The 23,735-nt window shown below is 43.2% G+C and overlaps 1 protein-coding gene across 10 annotated transcripts in view; it reads left to right on the plus strand.

Moving 5' to 3' along the window:
• DOCK7 (dedicator of cytokinesis 7) overlaps positions 1–23,735 on the plus strand; it is a 1,022,674-nt gene that overhangs the window by 627,532 nt on the left and 371,407 nt on the right. For all 10 annotated transcript variants that reach the window (XM_069232530.1, XM_069232531.1, XM_069232532.1 and 7 more), the window contains 5 exons: positions 13,039–13,128; positions 13,631–13,726; positions 14,445–14,585; positions 14,673–14,786; positions 23,370–23,540. In XM_069232530.1, the coding sequence (XP_069088631.1) occupies positions 13,039–13,128; positions 13,631–13,726; positions 14,445–14,585; positions 14,673–14,786; positions 23,370–23,540 (612 nt within the window). The remainder of the gene's footprint in view (positions 1–13,038; positions 13,129–13,630; positions 13,727–14,444; positions 14,586–14,672; positions 14,787–23,369; positions 23,541–23,735) is intronic.

Here is a 23,735-nt window from a genome sequence, read left to right on the forward strand (position 1 = left end):
GATCGACGTCGAGGAGGAGGAAAGAATCTCCATACAAGGGACGGACTCGGACGACTCCGAAAGTGAGCTACCAACGACAACCCAGAAAACTGTGAGTAAAACTGCCCCGCCCAAGACTCACTCCAAGATCATAAAGTCCAAGGGGATGCCACCGCCAACAGGCCATGGCTTTACCCATCGAAAACACGGTGACCAACCATCGGCACCGAAAAAGGCCTCACAGCTGCCGAAAACATCAGACTCCGGTTGAGATTCCGGCTCCGAACGATCTCGACACCGAGAGATCGACACACCCAAAGTAAAGAAAGTGGTTTCAGAACCGAAAAAGACTGTTTCCAAGCCTTCGGTACCGAAAAAAGCAGCCTCGGAGCCGAAAGTAGGCTCTTACACGGAAGAGCACAGACTTTCCAGCCAAATGCAACAACATAGATTTGAGCAGGAAATAAGTATGGGGGAACCAGACCATACTCAAAGGAGGCTGCACATCCAGAAAGAGACTGGCAAAATTCAAACTCTTCCTCCAATTAAAAGAAAGCTGACATTTCAAGGGTGAGAAATGCAGCCAAAGACAAAGGTGCCTAGAGACAAAACACCACCACCAATGTTTTCGCCACAGCTGTCCCCAGTAACAACACCCCCAATACGGTCACCAACACATACGGGGATGACGCAGGATGACCCGTGTGCATGGGACTTGTATGATGCACCGGTCTCTGACAACAGTCCAGATTGTTACCCGGCAAGGCCGTCACCTCCAGAGGACAGCACTGCATACACGCAGGTGTTATCAAGAGCAGCTGCATTCCACAATGTAGCAATGCATTCGGAGCCAATAGAGGATGACTTCCTATTTAACACCTTGGCATCCACCCACAGTTCCTACCAAAGTCTGCCAATGCTCCCAGGCATGCTCAAGCACGCAAAACAAGTCTTCCAGGACCCAGTGAAAGGCAGAGCTATCACGCCTAGGGTGGAGGAAAAAATACAAACCTCCCCCAACAGACCCTGTGTTTATAACACAGCAACTGACACCAGATTCGGTGGTCGTGGGAGCAGCAAGGAAGAGGGCAAACTCCCAATCATCAGGAGACGCACCACCGCCTGACAAGGAAAGTTGGAAGTTCGATACTGCGGGCAAAAGAGTGGCTGCACAAGCAGCCAATCAATGGTGAATTGCCAACTCGCAAGCTCTACTGGCTCGCTACGACAGGGCACACTGGGACGAGATGCAACATATAATACAGCACTTGCACAAGGAACACCAGAAACGTGCCCAACAGGTTGTTGCAGAAGGACAAGCAATTTCCAACAACCAGATACAGTCTGCACTGGACTCTGCAGACACAGCAGCACGGACAGTGAACACTGCGGTAACCATTCGCAGGCATGCATGGTTACCGAGCTCAGGTTTTAAACCGGAAATCCAGCAAGCTGTGTTAAATATGCCTTTTAACCAAGAACAATTGTTTGGGCCGGAGGTGGACACGGCAATTGAGAAACTAAAGAAGGACACAGACACGGCCAAAGCCATGGGTGTGCTCTACACCCCACAAAGCAGAGGCACTTTTAGAAGGCCACAGTTTAGAGGGGGGTTTCGTACCCAAACCCCAGAGCCTTCCACCTCACAAGCCAGACCCACCTATCAGGGGCAGTACCAGAGAGGAGGGTTTCAAGGCTCTTACAGGGGTGGTCAATTCCCAAGAACAAGGGGAAAATTCCAAAGCCCTAAAACAACTCCAGCCAAACAGTGACTTCAATGTCACAAACCCCCAACACTTAACACCAGTGGGGGGAGACTTACTGCATTCTACAAAAACTGGACAAACATGACTACGGACACATGGGTCCTAGCCATTATCCAACATGGTTATTGCATAGAATTCATAAATTTCCCACCAGATGTGCCCCCAAGAGCACACAATATGTCCAAACAACACTTAGACCTGTTACAGCTAGAAGTCCAAGCATTGTTACAAAAACAAGCAATAGAACTAGTACCCAACCATCAAAAAGGAACAGGTGTCTACTCCCTATAATTTCCTAATTCCAAAGAAAGACAAAACGTTGAGACCCATATTAGACCTCAGAACGCTGAATCTCTACATCAAATCAGATCACTTCCACATGGTAACACTTCAAGACGTGATTCCCTTGCTCAAAAAACAAGACTACATGTCAACGTTAGATCTCAAGGATGCATATTTCCACATACCCATACATCCTTCTCACAGGAAATACTTAAGGTTTGTAATCCAGGGCGTGCATTACCAATTCAAGGTGTTACCGTTCGGAATAACAACAGCCCCAAGGGTATTCACAAAATGCCTTGCAGTAGTAGCCGCTCATATAAGGAGACAGCACATGCACGTATTCCCATACTTAGACGATTGGTTAATAAAAACCAGCACTCAGCAACAGTGTCTTCTTCACACGCAATACGTTATAGAAACTCTACACAAACTAGGGTTTTCTATAAATTACCAAAAATCACATCTGCAACCATCCCAGATACAACAATACTTGGGAGCAACACTCAACACACAAAAGGCGATTGCCACTGCAAGTCCGCAAAGGATACAAGCTTTCCAAAATATAGCATTAAACATGCAGCCAAACCAACACTACCAGGTGAAGTTTGTAATGAAACTTCTAGGCATGATGTCTTCATGCATAGCCATTGTCCCAAACGCAAGACTACACATGTGGCCCTTACAACAGTGCCTAGCAAAACAATGGACACAAGCACAGGGTCAACTTCAAGATCTAGTGTTGATAGACCGCCAGACACACTTCTCGCTTCAATGGTGGAATCCTATAAATTTAAACCAAGGGCGGCCATTCCAAGACCCAGTGCCTCAATACGTGATCACAACAGATGCTTCCATGATGGGGTGGGGAGCACACCTCAACCAGCACAGTATACAGGGACAATGGGACATTCAACAAAAGCAACTGCACATAAATCAGTTAGAACTGTTAGCAGTGTTTCTAGCATTGAAAGCATATCAACCACTGATAGCCCACAAACACATTCTTGTCAAAACAGACAACATGACAACAATGTATTACCTCAACAAACAAGGAGGGACACACTCATCACAACTGTGTCTCTTAGCACAAAAAATTTGGCATTGGGCGATTCACAATCACATTCGCCTAATAGCACAATACATCCCAGGCATTCAAAACCAGTTAGCCGACAATCTCAGTCGAGATCACCAACAAACACATGAATGGGAAATTCATCCCCAGATCCTACAAGATTACTTTCGATGCTGGGGAACACCAAAAATAGACCTATTTGCAACAAAACAAAACACAAAATGCCAAAACTTTGCGTCCAGGTACCCACACCCTTTGTCCAAGGGCAATGCGTTATGGATCAGTTGGTCAGGGATATTTGCTTATGCTTTTCCCCCTCTCCCAGTCATTCCTTATCTGGTAAACAAACTGAGTCAAAACAGACTCAAACTAATACTCATAGCACCAACCTGGGCTCGCCAATCGTGGTACACAACACTGCTGGACCTATCAGTAGTACCTCACGTCAAATTACCAAACAGGCCAGATCTGTTAACTCAACACAAACAACAGATCAGACACCCGAATCCAGCATCGCTCAATGTAGCAATCTGGCTCCTGAAGTCTTAATATTTGGACACTTAGGGCCAGATGTAGGAAACTACAATTTTGCGACTTGCAAATTGCGAGTCTGACCGACTCGCAATTTGCAACTCGCAAAATTGTATGCAGAAAGGTGTCTCAGACACCTTCTGCGACTCGCTATGGGGTCACAAAGACCCACCTCATCAATATTCATGAGGTGGGTCGCAGTTTGCGACCCCATAGCGAGTCCCTGCACTCACAGGGATGGTGGCCTGCTGTAGTCAGCAGACCTCCATGTCTGTGACTGCTTTGTAAATAAAGCCGTTTTTTTTTTTCATTTTGCAGCCCGTTTTCCTTAACGGAAAACGAGCTGCAAAATGAAAACTAAACCGAAACCATTTGGTTTCGTTTTTTTCAGACTAGGCAGTGGTCCATAGGATGGGGTCACAATGGGGTCACAATCGCTATGGGGTCACAAAGACTCACCTCATCAATATTAATGAGGTGGGTCGCAGTTTGCGACCCCATAGCGAGTCCCTGCACTCACAGGGATGGTGGCCTGCTGTAGTCAGCAGACCTCCATGTCTGTGACTGCTTTGTAAATAAAGCCGTTTTTTTTTTTCATTTTGCAGCCCGTTTTCCTTAACGGAAAACGAGCTGCAAAATGAAAACTAAACCGAAACCATTTGGTTTCGTTTTTTTTCAGAGTAGGCAGTGGTCCATAGGACCACTGCCTACTCTGATTTTTTTTTTTTTTTTCTGCATTCACAAAGGGGAAGGGGTCCCATGGGGACCCCTTCCCTTTTGCGAATGAGTTACCACCATTGTGACACTGGTGGTAACTGCGAGTTGGTTTGCGACCGCATTCGCGGTCACAAAGCAACTCTGAATGGTGATGCGGTCGCAAATAGGAAGGGAACACCCATTCCTATTTGCGAGTCGCATCCCCAAATTGCGAGTCGGTACCGACTCGCTATTTGGGGATGAGCATCGCGTTCGGCCTTTTGCATGCCGCAAACTGCGTTTTTTGCAGTTTGCGACATGCAAAAGGCTTCGTACATCTGGCCCTTAGACCTTACACAAGAATGTATGGAGGTCATTAAACAAGCTAGGAAACCTACTACAAGACATTGTCGCGCCGCGCGGTGCGGCGCGAGCCGAGAGCTCGACTCAAGCCGGGCGTTCGGCTCGGGCCGCGCACCGCGTTGCTAGGACGCGGCGCGCCCCCAGCCTCTCCTGCGCATTTCGAGGCCCCAGACTTGCATGGGGCCTCGTTCTACCTTCTGCTTTCCACTATACTAGGGGTCTATGACCCCTCTTACCTGTTTTTTTTTCGTTTCTTTCCCTTTTTTCTTCTTTTTCTTCTTTTCTGCAGTCTTTTGTTGTGCCTTTCTTTGTCTTTTCCCCCTTCCCAGATTCCTGTTCTTTCCCAGCATTCCTTGTTCCCTATTCTCTATGGTTCCTGTTCTATTCTGTTCTATGTGTTGTTTCCCTGTCTAAGATGGTGTCCTTTTACTTCCTGTGGGTCACTTCCTGTTTTTTAGTATATAAGGGCTGTGTTTTCTTCTTTCTTTGCGCTGCAACACTTTCTGCTCAGTTAGTGTCTTCGCTCCTGATTTCCTCACCTTTTGGTTTTGGATTTCAGCATTCTGTGTTTCCTGACTTTTGCTCCTTTTGGATTCCTGTTTGTTTGTTCTTGTTTTTTCCAGGAATCTTCCTGTTTGGAGGTTTTTCCCCTTTTTCTAAGGGGTTTTTTCCCTCCTGCGCTATTTTCTGAAGGGCACGGTCTGTTCTTGGCGTCTCCATTGCCTACAGCACCGTGGCTACAAGAAAGAGTCGCCCCTTTTTGGGCCAAAGTCGAACATTGAAGATCCACGCCACCAGATCTGCAAATTCCAGGCGCAAGCAGCACGTGAGTCGTGACAGATTGCAGCGCCAAACCATTCCGACGTCCTCAAACACCATGGATGACACAGTGGCGGCTGCTGCAGATCCAGAACAATCTCTTTTGACCACGATTCAGCAACAAGCTCAGGAATTGCAACAACTACGCAATGAAAATGCTGCGTTACGACAGGCTTTGGCTCTCCGCACCAGTGATATTCCAACTATCTCCGCTTCTACCCCTTGTTTCTCTGGTGAACCAACCAAGCTTCGCGAGTTCCTGGATGCATTAACAGTGTACTTCGCCTTCCGACCTACCCAATTCTCCCACGACAGGACCAAGGTGGGTTATCTTATCAGTGCCTTATCCGGTCCAGCCTTGGCCTGGGCAACCCCGATGGTGTCCTCCAACGACCCTGTATTGTCGGACTATTCCACCTTTGTGAGTCGCTTCAAACAGATGTTTAGCCGTCCTGGATTGGAAGCCTCTGCTGAAGAAGCCCTATGTGACATCCAACAAGGCTCGCAAGACGTCCTGCAATATATAACCCGTTTTCGTCAGCTGGCGGCAGAGACCACTTGGGTGGAACGTACTCTGGTAACTTTATTTCGTAGAGGACTCAAAGAAGAAATAAAGGATGAACTAGTACATTCTACCAGAGCGGAAGATCTTCGTGGCCTGATGGATCAAGCACTGTCCATCGAATATCGTCTTCAGGAACGGAGATCGGAAAAGAAAAGGAGTAGAGGGTTTTTCCAGCCAAGTAGCTCACGAGCTTGCTTGCAGCGTTCCGAGGAACCTCGCACTCCTGCTAGAGACATCGAAGGGGAACCCATGCAGGTGGATACTACCCGAGGTCCGCTCTCTGCTAGTGAACGAGAAGACAGACGCAAGAGAGGGTTGTGCCTGTACTGTGGTTCTGCTGGTCACATGCTTCGTACCTGTCCTGTACGTCCGCCCAGGCCTTCGGGAAACGCCACCTCCCGTCTTCTGTAAGAAGGGAGGGGACGGGATCTACAGCTATACCTTACATCAGCTCCTTTAATGACAATACAACCGCCTTGTTCATTTTTCCTGTCCTGTTACAACTTCCTGACGGTCGTCAAGAAAAGACTATGGCATTACTAGATTGTGGTGCTAGTGGTATATACATGGACAAGACGTGGGCTGCTGCTCACCAAGTTCCTACACAAGCAAAAGAAGTACCCGAACAGGTACACACCGTGGATGGATCCTTGATATCCTCGGGTCCTGTAGACACCACTACCCTGATGTTAAGTCTACAGGTGGGAAACCATCAAGAACACATTTCCTTCGATCTTATCACGTCCCCCAACCATACCATCATTCTTGGAATTCCGTGGTTCATCAGACATAACCCGTATATAAATTGGGTAACCCGGACAGTGTCTTTGTCTTCGCAATTTTGTCATGAGAACTGTTTTACTTCCGACAAGTATTGGTCTCCGAAAAGATCCTTAGATACTGAAGGTGCCACTGGTATGTCCATTAATACGGTCCAAGGGGTCCCAGACCACTATTTGGAGTTTCAGGATGTTTTCCAAAAACCGTCGAAACCTGTGCTACCTCCACATCGAGAATATGATTGTGCTATTCCATTGGACCCCGGCACAATTGTTCCTTTTGGGAGGATGTACTCCCTCACGGAACCCGAAAAGGAAGTTCTAAAAGAGTATCTGGACGAAAATATACAGAGTGGTCTTATTGTCCCATCGTCGTCTCCGGCTGGGGCTCCTCTCTTTTTTGTGCCCAAGAAGACAAAGGATCTTCGTCCTTGCCTGGATTTTCGAGGTCTGAATAAAATAACAATTAAAGATCGTTATCCTTTGCCTCTCATCAGGGACATACTAGAAGCTATCAGAGGGGCTCAACGTTTTACTAAATTAGATTTACGAGGAACTTACCACCTTTTACGCATAAAAGAAGGCGACGAATGGAAGACAGCTTTCAGGACTCCATTTGGCCATTTTGAATATAGGGTTATGCCGTTTGGTCTCACTAACGCCCCCGCAATCTTCCAGAGATTTATGGACTCAGTGTTTTCAGACCTTCTGAATCAGACAGTCGTGATCTACCTAGATGATATTCTTATTTATTCTAGAAATCCTGAACTCCATTCTTCCCATGTGAAACAAGTTCTTCAAAGACTTCGTGCTCATCAACTATTTTGAAAAACAGAAAAATGTGAGTTCGACATGACGGAAGTCAAATATCTGGGCTATCATTTAAGTCCCACCGGCATAGCTATGGATCAGGAAAAGGTACAAGCTATCCTAGAGTGGCCTTCTCCTTCTTCCATAAAAGAAACACAATGTTTCCTAGGGTTAGCAAACTTCTATCGACAATTCATTCTAGACTTTGCCAGACTGACTAGCCACATAACTCACACCTTAAAAAAGGAAAATTTAAAGAAAGGGTTTGTCTGGACTGAGGCGGCTGAAGCAGCCTTTCAAGAATTAAAGAGAGCCTTCACCCAAGCCCCCATCTTGAGACGTCCAGATACCACCAAACAATTTATAGTCGTAACTGATGCTTCTGAGAGAGCCATCGGAGCTGTCTTACTCCAACGACAAGAGGATGATGGTCTTGAACATCCTGTTTTCTACTTGTCTCATATCCTTTCCACAGCTGAACAACACTATTCTGTACTGGAAAGGGAATTATTGGCTCTGAAAACAGCCTGCCTTGAGTGGAGACAGTTTCTGATGGGTTCCAAGGAACCATTTGAGGTGAGGACAGACCACCGTAACCTACAATGTTTACGAAATTTTGTATGCCAGAATAGTCGTCAGGCCCGCTGGGCCTTTTTCTTCAGTCAGTACGATTTTTTCATCACATATATTCCTGGATCTCAAAACATTCTGGCTGATGCTCTGTCTCGCCGATATCCAGAGTGTACTCCTTCCTCATCTCAATATCTTCTGGAACCCAGTAAGATCATTGGAGTGGCTCAGTCTTTCCTGGAAGAAGTACAACTGGAATACGCCAACCTATCGGACCATGACATAGAAGAACTAAGACCATTATTACATAAGAAACAAGGATATTTTTATTATCAAAACCTGATATTCCTCCCTACTAACAAGGTGCAAGAAAAGGCATTACAAATGTGCCATGATTCACCTGTAGATGGTCATAGAGGCATCAAGGCCACTCAAGAACTTCTTTCACGATTTTTCTGGTGGCCTACCTGGAAGCTGGATGTGGAAAGATACGTTCAGGCCTGTCCCATATGTGCCCAAATCAAGATACCCCATACCAGACCGGCAGGATTACTACAGCCTTTGCCTGTTCCACCGGCCCCAAGGCATACCATCTCTACTGATTTTATGTGTTCACTCCCACCATCAGCAGGAAACCGGGTCATCATGGTCACTGTGGATTCTTTCACAAAGATGGCTCATTTCACTGCCCTGAAAAGGCTACCTACTTCTCAAGAACTAAGTCAAATATTCATTGATCATATCTTCCGTCTCCATGGACTTCCACATACCATAATATCTGATAGAGGACCTCAGTACATTTCCCGATTTTTGAGGCATTTTTGTAAAACACTAAATATTAATAGAGCCCTGTCTTCAGGGTTCCATCCTCAGACCAACGGCCAGACCGAGCGTCTGAACCAAGGACTAGAGCAATATCTTCGATGCTTTTGCAATTCTACCCAAAGTAACTGGAACACTTACCTCTCTATAGCTGAATTTTCCTACAATAACTCAGTCCATAGTGCCTCCAAGGTCACTCCCTTTTTCTGTTCTTATGGTTTTCATCCTACCTCTTTTCCTACTTCTCCACAATCCAACTCTCCTCTACCCGCTATTACCTATTTCTCCAAACGCCTTCTCCAAATCCATAGATTTATTCAATCTAATTTGTTACATGCCAAGAGATATATGAAGAAGGCTGCAGACAAGAGACGTGCAACCAATCCAGACTATCATCCGCAAGATAAAGTCTGGCTCTCCTCCAAATTCTTACCCTCACGTCTTTCTCAAAATAAGTTCACACCTCGTTACTATGGGCCTTTCCGTATCCTTCAGTTGGTCAATCCTGTCACTGTCCGTCTTCACTTACCTCATACATGGAAGATTCATCCGGTCTTTCATGTTTCTCAGCTTAAACCTTATGTGCCTGACCCTTACTCACGTCAGTTTCCTTGTCCACCTCCTGTACTCGTGGATGATGTTCCTGAATATGAAGTACAGGAAATTTGTGACTCTCGTCTTTTTCACAAACGCCTTCAGTATCTGATTCATTGGAAGGGTTATCCTCTCAGTGAATGCTCTTGGGAAGATGCATCTTCCGTTCACGCACCTCTCCTGATTCAACGCTTTCACGGTTTATTTCCTCTCAAACCTGGACCTTCGGGAGGGGGACCTACTGTCGCGCCGCGCGGTGCGGCGCGAGCCGAGAGCTCGACTCAAGCCGGGCGTTCGGCTCGGGCCGCGCACCGCGTTGCTAGGACGCGGCGCGCCCCCAGCCTCTCCTGCGCATTTCGAGGCCCCAGACTTGCATGGGGCCTCGTTCTACCTTCTGCTTTCCACTATACTAGGGGTCTATGACCCCTCTTACCTGTTTTTTTTTCGTTTCTTTCCCTTTTTTCTTCTTTTTCTTCTTTTCTGCAGTCTTTTGTTGTGCCTTTCTTTATGTCTTTTCCCCCTTCCCAGATTCCTGTTCTTTCCCAGCATTCCTTGTTCCCTATTCTCTATGGTTCCTGTTCTATTCTGTTCTATGTGTTGTTTCCCTGTCTAAGATGGTGTCCTTTTACTTCCTGTGGGTCACTTCCTGTTTTTTAGTATATAAGGGGGCTGTGTTTTCTTCTTTCTTTGCGCTGCAACACTTTCTGCTCAGTTAGTGTCTTCGCTCCTGATTTCCTCACCTTTTGGTTCTGGATTTCAGCATTCTGTGTTTCCTGACTTTTGCTCCTTTTGGATTCCTGTTTGTTTGTTCTTGTTTTTTCCAGGAATCTTCCTTTTTGGAGGTTTTTCCCCTTTTTCTAAGGGTTTTTTTCCCTCTGGCGCTATTTTCTGAAGGGCACGGTCTGTTCTTGGCGTCTCCATTGCCTACAGCACCGTGGCTACCAGAAAGAGTCGCCCCTTTTTGGGCCAAAGTCGAACATTGAAGATCCACGCCACCAGATCTGCAAATTCCAGGCGCAAGCAGCACGTGAGTCGTGACAGACATTGTTATGCAAACAAATGGAAAAGATTTGTTTACTACTGCCACAAAAATCAAATTCAACCACTCCATGCTTCCGCAAAGAACATTGTAAGTTACTTATTACACTTACAAAAGTCTAAACTAGCATTCTCTTCTATTAAAATACATCTCACAGCCCTATCTGCAGATTACACATTCTACATCGCTTTTTAGAATCCCAGTTATCAAAGCATTTATGGAGGGATTAAAGAGAATCATACCCCCAGAACACCACCAGTACCTTCGTGGAACCTTAACATTGTATTAACACGACTCATGGGACCACCATTTGAACCCATGCACTCTTGTGAAATGCAATACTTAACTTGGAAGGTAGCCTTCCTAATAGCTATCACATCTCTTAGAAGAGTAAGTGAGATACAAGCATTCACTATACAAGAACCCTTTATACAAATACATAAACATAAAGTGGTTCTCCGTACAAATCCCAAATTCTTACCGAAAGTTATATCACCATTCCACCTAAACCAAACAGTGGAACTCCCAGTCTTCTTTCCACAACCAGACTCAGTAGCCGAAAGAGCCTTACATACATTAGACATAAAAAGAGCACTAATGTATTACATTGACAGAACAAAACAGTTTCGCAAAACAAAACAGTTGTTTGTAGCCTTCCAAAAACCTCATGCAGGAAATCCTATATCCAAACAAGGCATTGCCAGATGGATAGTGAAATGTATTCAAACTTGCTATATTAAAGCAAAAAGAGATCTACCTATTACACCAAGAGCGCATTCCACTATGGAAAAAGGCGCCACAATGGCTTTTCTAGGGAATATACCTATGGCAGAAATTTGTAAGGCAGCCACATGGTCTACGCCTCATACATTCACAAAACATTACTGTGTAGATGTGTTAACAACACAACAAGCCACAGTAGGACAGGCTGTATTACGAACATTATTTCAGACAACTTCAACTCCTACAGGCTAAACCACCGCTTTTGGGGAGATTACGGCCTATTAGTCTATGCACAGCATGTGTATCTGCAGCTACACATGCCATCGAACGGAAAATGTCACTTACCCAGTGTACATCTGTTCGTGGCATGAGACGCTGCAGATTCACATGCGCCCTCCCACCTCCCCGGGAGCCTGTAGCCGTTATAAGTTGGATGAAAATTGTAAAATTGTAAATAAATACTTTTTTAATACACATTATGTACATACATACTTACTCCATTTCATGGGCACATCTAGTATATTCACAACTCTTACCTCACCCTCTGTGGGGAAAACAATCTAAGATGGAGTCGACGCCCATCCGCAATGGAGCTGAAAGGGAGGAGTCCCTCGGTCTCGTGACTCGAAAAGGCTTCTTCGAAGAAAAACACTAGATGGCAGGATAATGTACAGCATGTGAATCTGCAGCGTCTCATGCCACGAACAGATGTACACTGGGTAAGTGACATTTTTCATATATATATATATATATATATATATATATATATATATATATGTGTGTGTGTATATATATATATATATATACTCTATCTCCCCATTCAAAGGCATTTTTATATATTTAAAAAGGCTCCTAGTTAGTTTTTGCACTGTTTCAGTATTCTTCGCCAGTATTATCATCCCTACGGGTGTGTAAAAATAGATGGCAACTGAGGTCAGAGCACTTTGGTAATGCTACATATGACTCCTTGACATCACATCCAGTGAGGCACTGTGGTCGACATGGAGCTGTAGCTCCACTGGTTCGGGTAGGAGATCTATTTCAACTTTTCCAGATCCTATCTGTGTCCTGGTGCAGATTCAAGAGGTCAAGAATCTGCAGGTTGATAAAGTATTAACATTGTTACTCCTTCAGAACTCCTGATAATCTGAGACTTTTGCAAAGTTCCATGGCTACTCTTGGAAATCTTTGTAAATTCTAAATAAGTTAAACATTTGTTCCAAATGTAGGAGTGACAGAAGCAAATTTCTGACTTTTTTTGCACAGAATTTTGTGAATTGGGCCAGCAGTGGTACAGGTGATGTAGAATTCATATGCTCTGTTGATAATATTGCTTGTTTGTTAAAGCCTCTGTTCATACTTTCATTTTCATATCCGTCATGTAAGAGGTGTAAAACCACCAGGAGGGAAGGAGGGAGTAAACATATTGAAGTTGTAAGTGGTCACGCGGGGACCCTTCTAAATTTGAAGGTGTGCTCAAATCGATTATTACGAATAATTGGGAAAATGTAAGTGTGAAAATATGTGTCATGGTGGTTTTATAAGTGTGTGTTGTCTTGAAAGTGCGGAGTCATCCACCACCAACATTAATGTTGTGTCATCATTCATTCATCTTCACTTCATAGGCCATGGATCCGCGTTGTAACCGCATGTCATCGCACACAGAGACTACAAGCTTCTTACAAACACTCACAGGACGCTTGCCAACCAAAAAGGTAGATTTAACAAGTGATATTAGCAAAGGAAAGTAGCTTTGACTTCATATATTTCTGTAAATAAGGGGGCCTTGTATAACATCAACAAAAAAATGTGAAACATAGAGTACTGAAAGCTATTCTATACAGAGCACTTATTTGTATAAACCCTTCTTGTTGAAATCAGTCGATGTTCACTGTATGATGTTCTCTGGTCGTTTACATCTAGTACACCAATGAATGAAGTTTAATTTGGTGAAAGTTTGTTCACTCGTCTCTGGTATGCGGTGTAGTTACATACGTATGTGTATCATCATAAGTTAACCATTGTGTTTGTTGGACATTTCGGCTTTATTTTAACACCATTTTGCAATATTCCTTTTTCATTTTTAAGCCAGATGTCTTCTTTTATATAGCTTGCCCTCATGGTTTAGTTGCTTTCATGCACCTCTTATTGCTTGTTGTCAATGGGATGTGCTTTATTTCTTCTGCTTGTACCAATGCTCGATTTTACTTTTCTTAGCTTTTCCATGAGGAGCTGGCATTACAGTGGGTTGTATGCAGTGGCAGTGTCCGTGAAGCAGCATTACAACAGGGATGGTTCTTCTTTGAGCTCATGGTAAGTCATTTTAAATAGTACTTATTGTATACCTTAGTTTCAGCCTAGGTAATATATTTGTTTGTGCAGCCTTACCTGTTGGTCAATTCTTAATTAGTGTATTTTATTTTAGTTTATTGGATGTGTGTATTAAGTTAAGGCTGACAATATGGCTTGCTACAAACATCGGATGTGACATTTAGGTCACAGGTTGTTACTGTGGTAGGGCTGTCTCAGCCTTTTATACTTCTGATGTCAATATATTAAGCTCCATTGAATTGGATAACACTAATGACTTTTTATTATAGACCTATCATTAGTGCAGCAGGTGTAGTCATACTTGTGTCACGTCAATTATGGTTGTATTTTAATACCCAGTTGCAGGGGGTAAGGGGTGGGTGCATTTTCTCTGCTTCTGATAGTTACTGTAACACCCTTGCTCAACCGATGTGTAAAGGATTGAAAGTTGGAGGACAGGCTATAATGTTATGGTACATGCTGGGGAGTGATGATGCCTTTAATTGGATATTATTACTAATATGTAGGTGTTAAAGACTGATGTATAAGAAATCACTGTAGCTCATTCTTCTAACTGGATCACATAATATGAAATCATAGCTTACACGATTTATTTTCTTTTCTTTAACATGGGGCTGAATAATTTTAATTTGCTACTGTAGAATAAGCAGCTTGTTCTCAGGAACATGATTTTGAAAAGTAGTGTTCATATTTTTCGCAGGTAAAAAGTATGGTGCATCATTTATACTTTGCTGACAAACTCGATGCTCCGAGAAAGACTCGTTTTCCTGAACGCTTCATGGATGACATTACTGCCTTGGTCAGCACCATGGCTAGTGATATAGTTTCCCGATTCCAGAAGGTAGGCAGAAAGTGTGCTCTTAATTAAGAAAATAGTTAGATGTTACCTACAAGCTTTTAACACTTCCCTTCATATTTTTCTTATCAGGATACAGAAATGATTGAACGTCTCAACATCAGTCTTGCCTTCTTTCTCAATGACTTGTTTTCCATCATGGACAGAGGGTTTGTCTTTACCCTGGTGAAGGCCTACTACAAGCAGGTGCATTTTAAGTCGCTACATGCAGTTTATGTTGTATGCCTTTTAAGTTCATGTTAATTTTGCTAGGTCCTTATGAAGGCTTCTCTGTGGTAGTAAAGTGGCCCAAAAGTGTCTCTGAATTTCACCCACCATCAAAGTATCTTTACATTCAGTTCATCCTGCTAAATCACTCAGCTGCAAAATGACTGCCATTTGTTTAGCACAAAAGAAAGTTAATCTGAAGCCCCCTGTGATTTTTGTTTAGTAAAACCCTCCCTTGCTGCCTGCCAGTTGTAAAACTCACCCCCACCTGCCTCTTACTTTCATTCTCAAGTCCGGTGCTCCCGAAGCGCTTAGAAAAATCCTTGTGCCTGCATTACTTGTTTTATCCAGCTTATAATACAAGCCTCTTTTCAGATAACCACTTCTTTCTGTACTCTAAAAATGAACTATTATGCACCCTGTATTCCGCCTGCTGGTATGAAGTGAGTAGTTTATAATGTGCCTGATGACCGTATCAATCAGCATCGTAGCACATGATTCCAAAGGAAATGGGTCATGACATGCTATCCCGGTGTGTCCCTGCAGGAGGCATAGTTAATAGTTAAGCTCTGAATATTTTGTAATAGGTTCACCTTATTGAGCTGCTAGAACGCCTTACGGTTATCTTCATATTGAAGATTAACAGGCTAGGAAGTGCAATAATGAGTACCAAAGGGCGAGTAGAGTCTTCCTATGAAACTTTGAAAATTAAACTTGAAACGCACTAACTTGCCTGAAAAGGCAGCTTTCAAGACTGTTGGTGGATGATTTTACCATGAAATTGACGTGAGATATTGTCAGCTCCGGTGATGCAGGGATAATGATTAGGAGCATGTATTTTTAGAATGGATTCTAGATGGTACTGGCAAGCAGCGTAGGCTGGCAGTGCAATCAATAATGTGATCCCAGAGACTTAATCATCTCCCTACAGGGAAAGGACTTTACAGTGGAACACAGACCTTGCACTGACCACACCAATGCAGAAATCCTTTCCAGGTTTTACCACTTACACAATGAAGACTCTCTTGGGAAAGGTTATTCTCATTCTTTTTCGTTTGGGGGAGGGGGTATGTGTAGGAATGTGCCCCTTTTTGACATGGTCACTCCCACTTTTTGCCTGATACATGATGCAATTTTGACTAAAAGTGCACTAGGTTCCTGCTAACCAGATCTCCAGTGGCAGTTGTCTTTCCCCCAAAACTGTGCAATTGTTCCTCAGTTGGCAATACCTTAAGCCAGCACATGCAGATTGCCATTGCAGGTCGTGTGTCTTGGTGCAGCTAAAAGTGAAGACACAGCATGCCACATGGCCTGTGTGCCATGTCCCCTAACTCTGTATGCAATATATGTAAGTCATCTCTACAGCAGGCCTTACAGCCTTAAAGCAGGGTGCATTATATTACATGTGAGGGCATATCAACATGAGCAGATATACCCTTCTATGTCTCTGTTGATTCTTAGACATAGTGAATGAACCGGGAAGCCAGTTTAAGTACATATGCTGGACATTGGTTAAGAGTTCACCAGCTCTTCACTGAAGATAGGGATGTTTGTTATCAATTTCTTTTTATTAATAAACCCTTGCTGATCCCAGTGATGGATTTATCAATACATGCACCTAGAGGGCACCTTAGAGGTGGACCCTGAAAAAGCTACCATTTACTGTGAGCTGGCTGACTAGTTTTAACCAGCTTGCCACCACCAGACATATTTGTGACCCCCAAGGATGAGTGCCTTTGGACTTGGGCAGACAGTAACAAAAGCCTACTCTGGCATGGGTTTTAGCACACCCCTCCCAACAGGATGACTGAAAATCTGCATTCCAAGGCAGGGAGCTTCAAAGAAGCTCACCACCCTTGGGATGCAGATCTGGCTTTACTCAAAGGAAAGATGACCCCCCCCCCCCCACACCCCAAGGCCCATTTGGCAGCTGGACAGGTGGGATATTTAATATTCAGAGAGGTGTACCACCTAAGAACAGCACCTTGGGATTGCTAGAGCAAGCCCCTATCCACTGGTAAGGGAACCCCTGGTCTCTTTGCATGGTATACCTCATTTTGGTATACCATATAAAGAGCCAGCTTCCTACAGGTTATTATTGTTACCGTGTTCTAGATTCACTGCAGTGCTTTCTTGAAAGTAGCAGTCAGATCTATACAGGGTATATTTGTGTTGTCTAGCTGAGATTGGCTAAACACCATAGCCAATAAAATTCTGACCTCAGAGTTCAGATATGGTATACAATTTCTAAGGAATTTCAGGTGGAAATTACAGGTTTTTACTGCCTATTGCAGGTTTATATTGTCTATATTACATGTATTTTGAAGAAGGGTTCTGCACTTTACTTGAGTTCATCAGTGACTGTGCTTGTATTAGCTTTGCTTCCAGCAAGCAAGGCCAGGTAAATCGGATGTCTATGGTGGTGGTGAAGGTGGTGGCCCAACAACAACACCTCTTTTATAATTGATTCAGGCCTGCCAGTTATCAACATTCATAAGTGGATGTCCATTAAACAGTTTTTGACTATCTGAGAAGGTATTGCCAGAGTGCCCTTTTGATCTCTTCCTCTGAACATCCACTGATAGGTGAGCGTTATTGGAATAAATATGAAACTCACTGCTTTGCCTGGAAATGTTCTTAAGCAACAATTGCAAAAAATATTCGAAAGTACTGGAGAGAGCAAAGAACCCAGGGGTACCACACTTGACAGTAGTTTCAAATGAGTAAACGTGAGTCAATAACTTGTTACACCCTATTCTCCCAAAAACAATTGTCTAGGCTAATCATCTTGGCTTTGTCATTTATTACTTTCTTTGACAATTTATATAATCATTTGGCTCTGTTGATTCTTGTTTCAGTTAATGCTGCACCATTTTATCCCTGCCTTTTGGTTATCCACTTCACTTTTTTTCAGTTGTATTTAAGAATCATTGAAAAACTATAGTTTTTGTTTTCCCCCCCTTCCTAATGTTTTGTGATACTACTTGCACATCTATTTCACACTTGAGCAGAATTAATTATTTTCTGTTTTGCTCGAAATTTAGATTTTGTGTTTTACCTTCAGTTCCTGTTATTTCCTGATTCTGCTCGCCCAGAAAAACACCCTATGTACAACGTTTTTTATCTGTTTACTTGTCTCATAAAATTGTCAAGCTGTGTATTTGTAGAGAAGAATACAAGTTTTAACGTAACCATTGAGTTCCACATCATATTGATTTTGTTCTTTAAAAGTGCGTCCAATCCAGTCCAGGGGAAAAAAGGAGCATACGCATGAATTATAGACAATAACTTTCAAATTGAGCAAACTTGTTGAACCTGTAAGTGTCCAGTGTTACATAGCACTTAATTGATGTTATTAATCTGTTTCCATGTAATGACAGCGGATCTATATCACTTCCACCACACAGCACATTATCTGCCAAGCATTAATTTACCCTTTGCGTGACACTATCATCTCATTCTAAGATTTACTTTGGCCTTTTGTCAGAATGCTTTGCTTAGCCCGAAACCTTTCTTTTACATCTACCTTTACTCCAACACTCCAAACTTTCTTTGACTCTCACTAATATTCTTATGGTAACCCTGTTCTTAAACCCATATTTCACTCAAACAAACTCTAGACATTTCCTTTACCCTCACCCATACATTAACCCGATTCCTAACATTCACACTAATACTGTTTCTTGGCTTAACCTTATCCCATGGCTCTTCCCATTATTTTTACTTCACCTTTACGCTCAATCTTAGCCAGAAATCTATCCCTTACCACTAGCCTTAATGCTTCCCTAAGGCTAACTCCAAATCTGCCTACCCTACTTAACTCAATTTATTTCATTTGAGTTAATACTAACAATGAAGTAATGGTGCCAAGGAAGAAGTTATTGCAGAGGTGAAGTGTTAGAAGTAATGATATGTCAAAGTAAAAGAAACACTGTAATTTGGTGTCATTCCAGTCTATGCAGTCAAAGGAACACAGATAAACGGCTTCATGGCCCTTTGTTTCTCAAGGTTTCACAGTTTATCACATATCCACATATCCAATGTTGCTAGTACACCCAGTTGTTTAAAAAAGTGTTAAGGAATATTTGCAAACAGTTCAAAACGGCTTCAGTGCTATAAACCTAATATTTTTAAGTCTCTTCAGCCATCAACAGCAGATTTATAAACTGATCACTGGCAAAAAGATCTTGCCCCAGAGACCTTTAAAAGCTAGGGGTCGGGCTACTTTTAAACAACAACCTTGACTCCTCTACCCTGTCAAGGTTTAGACCTCTTGCCATATTACCTATGATGACCAAAGTCATATTGAGCCTGCCAGGCCCCAACTATAGGAATACCTAGCACTACATTCAGGAATACCTGCTACACAAGGTGGCTCTGACTCAAACATGGGATTAAAACACATTTATTCACCTTCGATTAACTCTGCATTTGAACAATAGAGTGGGCTGTCTGATGCAGGTGTTATAAGCTGTGAACCTTTGTACCTTGTCAGACACTTTATTGGCCAGGGTTTACGCTGAACACAGTGCTCCGATATGCTTCCATTATGTTTTTAATGTAGACAATCCCCACCTTCTTCTAGAAGTAGTGCAGTTGCTACTTTTCAGAGGAGCAAAAGATGAGGTTCCACTCGAGGAAAGGAACCAAAGCGTTATTCACTTTTCTTCCTTGTGCAAATGACAGATATGTCTTTAAGGCCAATGCTGGCCAGCGGACCTTAAATTGAAACCACAAGTCTACCGAAATTAAGAATGTGATATATCTGCTGGTGGTAGCTTGGCAAAGTTATGCCTTAACGACATCTATTTCTACATCCCAGTGCAACCAAGGCATGAGAAATACCAAAAGTCTGTACAGGGCGAAACAGTACCAAGGGTACTACCTTTTGATTTAAAATCATCACCAAGTGTTTATACAGAATCACTTGCTTCGGTGGCAGCACATTTGATGAAACATTCCTTAAACGTATAACCCATATCTGGAAGACTAGAGGGGTCATTCTGACCCCGGCCGGCGGCGGTAGCCGCCGGCCTGGCTGGGACCGCCAGAAGACCGTACCGCGGTCAAAAGACCGCGGCGGTCATTCTGGGTTTCCCACTGGGCTGGCGGGCGGGCGCCAAAAGGCCGCCAGCCAGCCCAGTGGGAAACACCCTTCCACGATGAAGCCGGCTCCGAATGGAGCCGGCGGAGTGGAAGGTGTGCGACGGGTGCAGTAGCACCCGTCACGAATTTCAGTGTCTGCTGAGCAGACACTGAAATTCAAAGTGGGGCCCTCTTACGGGGGCCCCTGCAGTGCCCATGCCATTGGCATGGGCACTGCAGGGGCCCCCAGGGGCCCCACGACACCCCTCACCGCCATCCTGTTCCTGGCGGTCGAAACCGCCAGGAACAGGATGGCGGTGAGGGGGTCGGAATCCCCATGGCGGCGCAGCAAGCTGCGCCGCCATGGAGGATTCCCATGGGCAGCGGAAAGTCGGCGGTACACCACCGACTTTCCGTTTCTGGCCGCGGCTGTACCGCCGCGGTCAGAATGCCCGGCGGAGCACCGCCAGCCTGTTGGCGGTGCTCCCGCTGACCCGGGGTCGGAATGACCCCCTAGATCTTAAAGAGAAACTGGTTCAAGCAGTGCCATGAGAGTAAAAGCAAGTTGATCCGATTGTTGTACAAAGTGGAATTGCCTGTCAGAATGAAAAAAGCATCCCCAACCGCATCTTAGAAAAGAGTATTCTGGGAGCAGAGATTAACCTGATTATCGCAGCGACCACTCCATTTCAGGGATTTCAGGATTAGACTTGAATTTGTCAGCCATCACTCTGTGACAGTAAGGACAGACATAAAATTGTTAGGATAATTCTCTCATGCATCAGTCTAATACCTCATTCTTGATTACCTATAGACTCAGTACAGGAATGGTTCACAAACCAATATGCACAGGTGTCAGGAAAGTGGGTGGATTGCCTTAAAGTGGCAAACACAGGGCAGTATTTAAAATTTGAGGTCATTAAAAAAGGCAGTCCCAGCCTAATGTTACAGACAGCTTCCCCTTACACAGGTAAGGGGCCTGTCTGGGAGCACAACAATTGAGAGGTTGTTTGTCAACACAAGAGGCAATCGAACAATCATTTTACTATAGCTACCAAGTATACCTGGCATTTAAGAATTTTGAAAATCGAATTGTTTCACGGCTAATTGGGTCAGATCCAGACACAAAGTGTCACTAAACAAATAAGAGAACAAAAGCCATTCAGACTATCGAAGATAGCAGAGGCAATTTAACAAAAAATATAATTTTTGTCTTAGCGGCACATCACCTGCCAGGAGAACAATATCTCACGGCAAACTCCTTAATCAGGTTGTCTAGCATCTCTCACAAGTGAGAATTAAATCAAACTGTAATTTAAAATGTTTTTTCACATTGGGGAAGCTATACATAGACCTACATGCCTGTGACGTAAACAAAAAATTCAAAAACATTTTATCTGTCAATTAGTGGAAAATGCTCTGTCTCAGTGTTGGTGCAGGACATTAGCTAAGGCTTTTCCCTTTATATCACACATTCCATTTTTAATCTACAAATGCAGTGAATTGCACACAACATTAAGGGCCTGTTTACAACTTTGGCAGAGGTGGTTAATCTGTCCCAACTGTGACGGATATCCAGCCCGCCATATTACAAGTCCATTATATCCTATGGAACTCGTAATACGGTGGGCTGGATATCCGTCACATTTGGGACGGATTAACCCCCTCCGCCAAAGTTGTAATCAGGCCCTAATTCTAATAGCACTGGAAAGGGATCGAAAGTCATGGAATCTCTTCTAATCTAAATGTCACCCCTTCCACACTTGCTGACTATGCCAGGCAGTTACTTGGCATCCAGGCCACAAGTCTATTACCTGAGATCATAGAGTTTGGGAAGCTTGATTTGACAGATACGTGACAGCATTGAGAGAAGCTTGCAACACAGGTACGGTATACAGCAAAATGGAAACGTTTTGTTTCCTGTTTTTGCTGAAAGCTAATCAAACACCCTCAAGACGCACATGAGGGTCCTGAGAACAAACCACTGTCAAGAATGCCTGTCACATGAGTATTTTAGGGTACGCTAAACGGGTAAACACCCCCCTCAGATCTCCTATTCCAATCTGGAATTATAATGTGGTCCATGGTAAACTTATGTTGCCTGCATTTAACAGACACACATTTGTTACATTTTTTGTCAGGGATAGAGTGGTAAGGAAAAAAAAATAATAATAATTTTTTATTATCAATTTAAATCAACTGTTTCAGCTACAGTGTTATTCCAAAATCCAACTACTACGGCTGCAGAAAGAGCTCTGCATACATTTGATGTTAGTATACGAGTCATGTATTAGGTGCTGTAAAAAAGTGTAAAAAGAAGTAGACAACAATTCTTTCTACCATGTTCCTTTCATGTCATGGAAAATCCAATCATGTAGTCAACAGTTGCAAGATTGAGTAGGCAGACAACCGACATCCGTTAGAAGTGAAAATATTTGAAGTAAATCCGAAGGCTCATTCCAGATGAAATAAATTAAATTATCATAAGAAGAAAATGTATCACTAAAGGATAGCTCCCCAGTGTCAACTTGTTAATCAGAATATACATTCACAAAATCTTAGTGTGAATGTTTAGTTAAGGAACAAAGCTTAGGTGGGACAATGGTGTCAAGCAGTTGTTGAACACTACTCTGTGTTTTCAGCTTTCACTATAAGGGCAAAAGATGCATAACTGATGCTCAGCTTTTGAAACTAGAATAGGTTCACACTAGTTACTTATCTGTAACAATAGGTCTTCAGCTCTAAGGACTTCTATATTCACATGTGACCTCTGCACCTTCTTAGTAACGTGGATTAGTGCCAAACAAAAGGGAAATAATAGTACTCTTCCTACCCATGCACATTGCAAGGCAGAGAAAAATAATCTAAACGTTGTGATTACTTACTAAGGCATTCTGTGCTTACGGTCAGCTTCTTTGCAGAGCAGACAGGCATTGCTGAGGTTCAAATTCCAAAAGTAAAACTTTTCCCATGAAAACCTCCAGACCCAACCATTAGATTGTAATGCAATGCAGTAATGCAAAACTATATCCAGAAGACTTTCAATCTCGAAACCTATTTTTGCAGATAAGTACCAAATTGATTCACTTTCTGTGACAATTTATTAAGCAGCCCTGTTTGGTGGGAATTGTGTTTGAGAACCCCATGACATCTACATTGTCACAAATGTCAACGTTAGAAAGGGCAGCAGATGTGTTTTTATGCATAACCGTAAGGGATTACGTCATATTAGTAATTCTAGAATTATTACATGTTTTAAATATACTATTAATAATTGTTTAGTCTGTGGAAGAACTAATAAGTCACATCACATTACATCAAAGCTTGAATGTAAGCATTTCGAAACAGTCAAAAGGAATGCATCAACTAATATTACTTAAAATGTCCAGCTTGTGGCAAAGTATATGCATAATTATTTAATGAATATGTATTAACTTAAGGTATGTTTTTATTTCTGTTTTGTCTCCTCTCTACTAGGTTTCTGCAAAGCTTTATTTATTGCCAAACCCAAGTACCCTGGTGTCTTTAAGACTGGACTTCCTCCGTATTGTCTGCAGCCATGAACACTACGTTCCCCTAAACCTGCCCTGCAGTTTGCTCACACCACCTTCCTCTCCATCACCATCTGTTTCCTCTGCAACATCTCAGGTAATCAAACTATATAGACTGTCAAATACCTGCATAAAGTAGAATATGATCATTCTGAAGTCAGTGGCATGTTACAGATATCCAATATGTAATTAAAGAAAATACATTTCTCAAAGGGAAAATCACACACTTTAATTTTCTAATTTTATAAAACATTAGAAAACACTGAAAAACTGTGATATTTCACAACAAATA

The sequence above is a fragment of the Pleurodeles waltl genome, chromosome 4_2, assembly GCF_031143425.1.
Source record: "Pleurodeles waltl isolate 20211129_DDA chromosome 4_2, aPleWal1.hap1.20221129, whole genome shotgun sequence".
Taxonomy (NCBI): domain Eukaryota; kingdom Metazoa; phylum Chordata; class Amphibia; order Caudata; family Salamandridae; genus Pleurodeles; species Pleurodeles waltl.